Source organism: Stegastes partitus, unplaced genomic scaffold, assembly GCF_000690725.1.
Source record: "Stegastes partitus isolate 25-593 unplaced genomic scaffold, Stegastes_partitus-1.0.2 Scaffold1055, whole genome shotgun sequence".
Lineage (NCBI taxonomy): Eukaryota > Metazoa > Chordata > Actinopteri > Pomacentridae > Stegastes > Stegastes partitus.
In genome coordinates this window covers 12516-17119 of record NW_007578786.1, presented here as the reverse complement: position 1 = coordinate 17119, position 4604 = coordinate 12516, and the positions used below count along the sequence as shown (strand labels likewise).

At 43.5% G+C, this 4604-nt stretch overlaps 1 protein-coding gene across 1 annotated transcript in view; it reads left to right on the top strand.

Moving 5' to 3' along the window:
• The window catches only part of LOC103367488 (cytosolic phospholipase A2), a 24081-nt gene extending 21035 nt beyond the window's left edge, over nt 1-3046 (top strand). The window contains exon 19 of the mRNA XM_008295517.1: nt 375-3046. Coding sequence (XP_008293739.1) covers nt 375-533 — 159 coding nt within the window. The 3' untranslated portion in view covers nt 534-3046. The remainder of the gene's footprint in view (nt 1-374) is intronic.
• Nucleotides 3047-4604: the final 1558 nt, after the last annotated feature.

The following is a 4604-nucleotide window of genomic DNA, read 5'->3' as shown; positions in this document are numbered from 1 at the left end:
TTCTGATGACAATCTCAAAAACACGGATGTAGACGTTTATACTCACCAAACCTAAAGAACCGAGCCTTTCATCTTGCGTGGTGGGAATTTTTTGAGTCATTATTCTTCTTCAGAATCAGTTTGAACATGTACGGCCAAATTACTCAAATGTTAAATATTGCTTGTTTAGCTCAGAGCAATTTCTCAGAGCAGAATTACAGGTGAGCCGGTGTGCATGAGCTGCAGTGAGTGGCGAGGGATGAGTGGAGAAGGAGGCGGGGACTTCACGGAGCCTCCAGATGACACAACTTTTTAAAATTAAATGTAGCTGAACTGAATTGAACTGAATTACATTAAACTGAACTGAACTGAATCCTTGTTCTTGTCTCCTGCAGGTTATTAAAGAAGCCATCAAGGACTGCGTCGTGGCCCGAAAGGAGAACCCCTCATGCCTCTCCCGCCCCTTCTCCCTCAGCGAGATCCCGAAAAAAAAGTTTTTCAAAAGAGATCATCACGCTAAACCCTGGAATCACCTCGGAAATGATAAACAGTAGCTTAAAACTAAGACTTTGAAAAGGAGGACTTTAGGGATTTATGTTGACTCGGCTGCAAAGTGAAGCATTTTCTTTTTGGAAAATGCCCTCGTGCTGATCTCCTCTCTGTATACTTTTAATCATGATGGTTTTGTTAAACTCTAGATCTCAAATAAGTGTCTGATAAAGGGCTTTTGTAAAGAACCTTAACGTTTACTGGTAAAAGCCTGTGATGGGAACGTTCATCTGGCTTTAATTGCACGAATCTGGTTTGATTGACCACAAACAGCTGATAGTCGCTTTCCCTGGAAGCTGTGAGACAAACTGGAACACTTGGTAAACACTGCAGTGCCACTGGATCGTTACCACATCGACCATAGTCAACACAAGACTGTCTGTGAGTCCTTTCTTTGGTTTGGGTTTCCTGCTCATGTATTACAGAAATGTCCACCTGGAATGTGCTTTTTCACTTCATGTGAATCTCCTACTCTTGTTGCAACACTTGATCCGTGTGGACGCCTCTCAGCCTTCACGCCGCCGAGAGCGAAGCTGCATTTGCATCTGTCCAATGACTTGCAGTTTGAATGCTTCTAAATTTAGTCGGTGCTGTGTGAGCACACAATGAGAAGCCTCACCTGCACTGTACCTGTCTGTGAGTCTGTGTGCGACTCCAGAGCATGCTAATCACCATGTTTTTGTTTTTCTCGCCGGATGGCCGGTCTAAACATGTAATCCTGCTTGAAAACATGGATGGGGAGCTCGTAACCATTGGTTTTGTTTGATGGCAACTCCTAAACACGCCAAGTGCACCCCGTCTGGATACCTCAAACATCTCAATGATGTTTACCCACCTACAGGGAAGGAGCACTCCCTGTTGCCCCCGTAGGGAGTGCCTCATATTAAAGCCACCATTTTGGAAAAACAAAACTTGATACCATAGAAACGGCCCTGCTCCTTCTCTCTAGCGCTCTGCGTCTCTCTCCATGAGGATAAAGGTGTGTTTATTTTCCTGACCATGTTGTTTCAGGGTGCCTCTTAGATAGAAGTAAAGTTTGTTTTTCCATGGCCATTTCCTCCTCTGACTAAACCAACTCGCCGTCGGACCTTTTGAACAAAGATTGGAGCTTAGGTCAGAGTGAGGAAAGGCTGAACGCGATCACGAGACCCGCTCGCAGCTGAAGCGACGGCTGTCAGCGGCGCTCAGTGGAATTTTACACACTACACCTACACCTGCAGCAGTGGAGGCCTGGAATCTGACACACTACACCTATACCTGCAGGGGCCCGACGGCTGCACACGGAGAAGTGGAATTTTACACTGAAGCATTCCCGACCCCTGTATGTTAATGTAGGTCTGGGAGAAACTGAGAAAACAAGATAGAGTGTTCTGAAGCCTTGCTGCAGAGACTCACACCCAAGAAACCTTTGCAGTTTGCCTTATAGCTGATTTTTCTAGCAGATTTTTTTTTTTTGTGCATTTTTTCTTTTTCTTTCTTTCTTCCTTTTCTTTTCATTTTTATGTTTCTATTCGTAATTGCATTCTTGCATGTGTTCTTTAGAGAAATAGTTTTGGATGTTTTGGGTAACACATTAATTCACTTCCTGTCATGGACTCAGATGAGAAGGTCAACGCCGTACTTACGTCTGTAGGTTACATACAAGCGAGCAGACTGGGAATGAGGAAACAGCTGGTTTGGTTGTTTCTGGATGTAGAAAAACTATGATTGTGAACAAATTAAAATTATTACTACTGAAGAGAAGTAGGCTTACTGCAAGTTGCAAACACAACATTTATATCTTAAAGCCTTTGGAGCTGAACTGGTTGGCGAGCATTTGCTTATTTACAGACCGTCATGGAGTCAAGTGTTGGTCACAAGGAAGATTTCAGGGTCCTTCTGCTGCTAAATGCTCTGCTGTGTTTGCCAGGTTGTTGCCTTCGTCTTCTCTTTGGTGCTGAGAGTTAATCTCACAGCTGCTTGCTGTGGACAAAACCGACTGCATCAGAACCAAGAGTCAAACAAATCAGCTTCAAATTCACTCTCAAGCCCTGTAAAGCTGAGGTTCATCACAACAAGCGGTAACTTTTGTTTTCACTTGATAGTAGGTTAAATATAAAGACTAACATCTGTTTGCTGTAGCCGTGTGTTTAACAGACGGATGTGAGTGTGCTATAGATCGGTCCGTATACACTATTCTGAAGAAAGTGATTAAGTTCCTGCAATAGTTCATAAAGTTTGGATCAAAACAGGCGTTGATCATTTTATCCTGTCAACTTCTGTGAGGGATCATGATGCATTCTTATTTTTATTTTTAGCATTAATTCATTTAGAGAAAAAATATGAACTGTAGCAATTTTCTGTATTTTTTTTTAATCTCTTACATTTTCTGATCTTTGACGATGTTTACACGTCACGAGATGAACGAGGGAATTCAGATACGTACATAAACACTGCTGTGATCATTATCTGTATTATAACTGGCGACGCATGATGTTTATGTACATTGTTAAAGGACATTAATAAAAGAGAGATCTTATCTTGTGTGTAATGCTTTCTGTTGAAATGTTCGAGTGCTCTCCCACATCCCCGTCCTGAAACAACACAGCAGCTGAGTGAAGGCTGCAGGGTCGCAGCTCAACAATGCTGCGTTTCCTTTTGCTTGGCTCACATGCTCTGGGTGTTAGGATTAACCTATTCCAACCAGTATTTAGACAGACCTTTTAAGCATATAAAAAGTTTGCTGTAGTATCTGTTGGACTGTAGTCCACAGCAGAGACGGAACATTTTAATGTTTTCCCTCCAGCTTTATGGCTAACACATCACCGTATCGCTCTCTTGGATCTTATTTTGCTCTCTGTGATGTTATCTCACAACATTTGCATATTCGTACCTGAAAGCTCTTTGGAGATGCTGGATTAACAGGAACTACAAGAGAAAAACATTTTCTCACTTTCTCTGTAACATCACATAAATCACCCATCCTGAAAGTTTTCTTAAGTTTTGATGCAAATGTCAAACATTTTTGAAAATAAATCCTATAACAGCCGTTTTTAAATTGTCTTCTGTGGCTCTGACGGAGCTTTTTAATGTCTCAGAGAATAACACTAATAGTATCATAAAATTTATGTCAGTTCAGGCTTGGAGACTTTTTGAAACCAGCAGCGAAGATGTGGATGTTCACGTACAACTGGCTGCATTGCTGGAAGTCAAGAATCCTCTATAATAGTTCTTTTCTTTAATCTGTCTCTTGTGACTCCCCAACATCGAGCAATACTACATTTCTACAGCAGCACTTTCAGAGTCACAACTGAATCCATCCATCCATCCATTATCTATAATCCTCACTAGGGTCATGGGGGGCTGGAGTCTATCCCAGCTGACTCAGGGTGAAGGCAGGTTCACCTGGACAGGTAACCAGTCTATCACAGGGCTACACTTAGAGACAGACAACCAAGCACACTCACATTCACACCTACGGACAATTTACAATCACCAATTAACCTCAGCATGTTTCTGGACTGTGGGAGGAAGCCGGAGAACCCGGAGAGAACCCACTCTGCACGGGGAGAACATGGAGACTCCACGCAGGAAGATCCCAGTGCCCCCACTGGGACGCGAACCAGCGACCTTCTAGCTGCGAGGCAACAGTGCTGCCAACTGCGCCACCTTACAGCCCGCAAATTATACACCGATCATTAAGTTAATTTGCTAAATATTGTGTCGGCTACCTTCAGGCTTTGTCCCATCGAGACCTGGACTCCACAGACCTCCTGAAAGTCCAGAAAGCTGTGAGTTCATTGATTAGACATGTGTGTCCAACACACCCCAAAGCTGTGTGATGAGCCTGAGGTCTGGGTAATCAGCCGGCTCAGTCAGCACCGTGAACTTTTTGTCATTCAGTTCACTTTACACTTCATGTAGTGAGGTCCAGATGTCACAACGCTGTAGAAAGAAGCCTAACAGTTCCCTCTGGAGCAAACACTTGGCAACAGTGGGGAAGAAGAATTTAACTGTAAGAAACCTCCACCGAGACCAGGTGGGCGGCCATCTGCTGCAGCAGAGAGGAGAGCAGAGAGAGGGAAGCTGAGGATTAA